Source organism: Cariama cristata, unplaced genomic scaffold (genome assembly GCF_000690535.1).
Source record: "Cariama cristata isolate BGI_N322 unplaced genomic scaffold, ASM69053v1 scaffold31189, whole genome shotgun sequence".
In the NCBI taxonomy this organism is placed as follows: Eukaryota; Metazoa; Chordata; class Aves; order Cariamiformes; family Cariamidae; genus Cariama; species Cariama cristata.
The window spans coordinates 2149-2643 of NW_009634591.1; the positions used below are offsets into that span (position 1 = coordinate 2149).

A 495-nucleotide genomic window follows, 5' to 3' on the forward strand; every position below is an offset into this window, starting at 1 on the left:
AGGGACAGGGCAGCTGTGACCCTGCATCCCAGCTGGGCTCTGCTCACCAGCAGGGCAGGATCCGACCTGGGCAGGGGTAGCTCACCCCTGAGCCTGCCCTCCCTGCCTGAATTGCAGGAGAAATTTTCCATCTCTTTGCTCCTCTGCAAAGATGGCTCTGGGGACCACGGAGCGCCAGGGGCAAGCACGGGGCACAGGCAGCTGGTATTGGGGCACTGCAATGGGGATGGGGCTTCTGCCAGCGGGTGCCAGCCCTCACCTGGGTACGGCACTCTGCCCTTGGTGGTCAGCTCAGTCAAGAGGATGCCAAAGGACCAGACGTCCGACTTGATGGTAAACCTGCCGTACAGAGCAGCTTCGGGGGCCGTCCACTTGATGGGGAACTTCGCGCCTGGATGGAGAGGCAGGGTGAGGGGCTGCTCCCGGCCCCGTCCCCCCTCCTGGGGACGCATGGGGCTGCTAACGCCTCCAGGACCCCTCTGCAACCAGGGCCCA

At 64.6% G+C, this 495-nt stretch overlaps 1 protein-coding gene across 1 annotated transcript in view; it reads right to left on the minus strand.

Annotated features, from left to right (window-relative positions):
- Window positions 1–495, minus strand: part of LOC104167078 (proto-oncogene tyrosine-protein kinase Src-like) — a gene marked incomplete at both ends in the record, with an annotated part of 5347 nt that overhangs the window by 235 nt on the left and 4617 nt on the right. Inside the window, one exon of the mRNA XM_009707209.1 lies at window positions 260–437. Within this exon, the coding sequence (XP_009705511.1) occupies window positions 260–437 (178 nt within the window). The remainder of the gene's footprint in view (window positions 1–259; window positions 438–495) is intronic.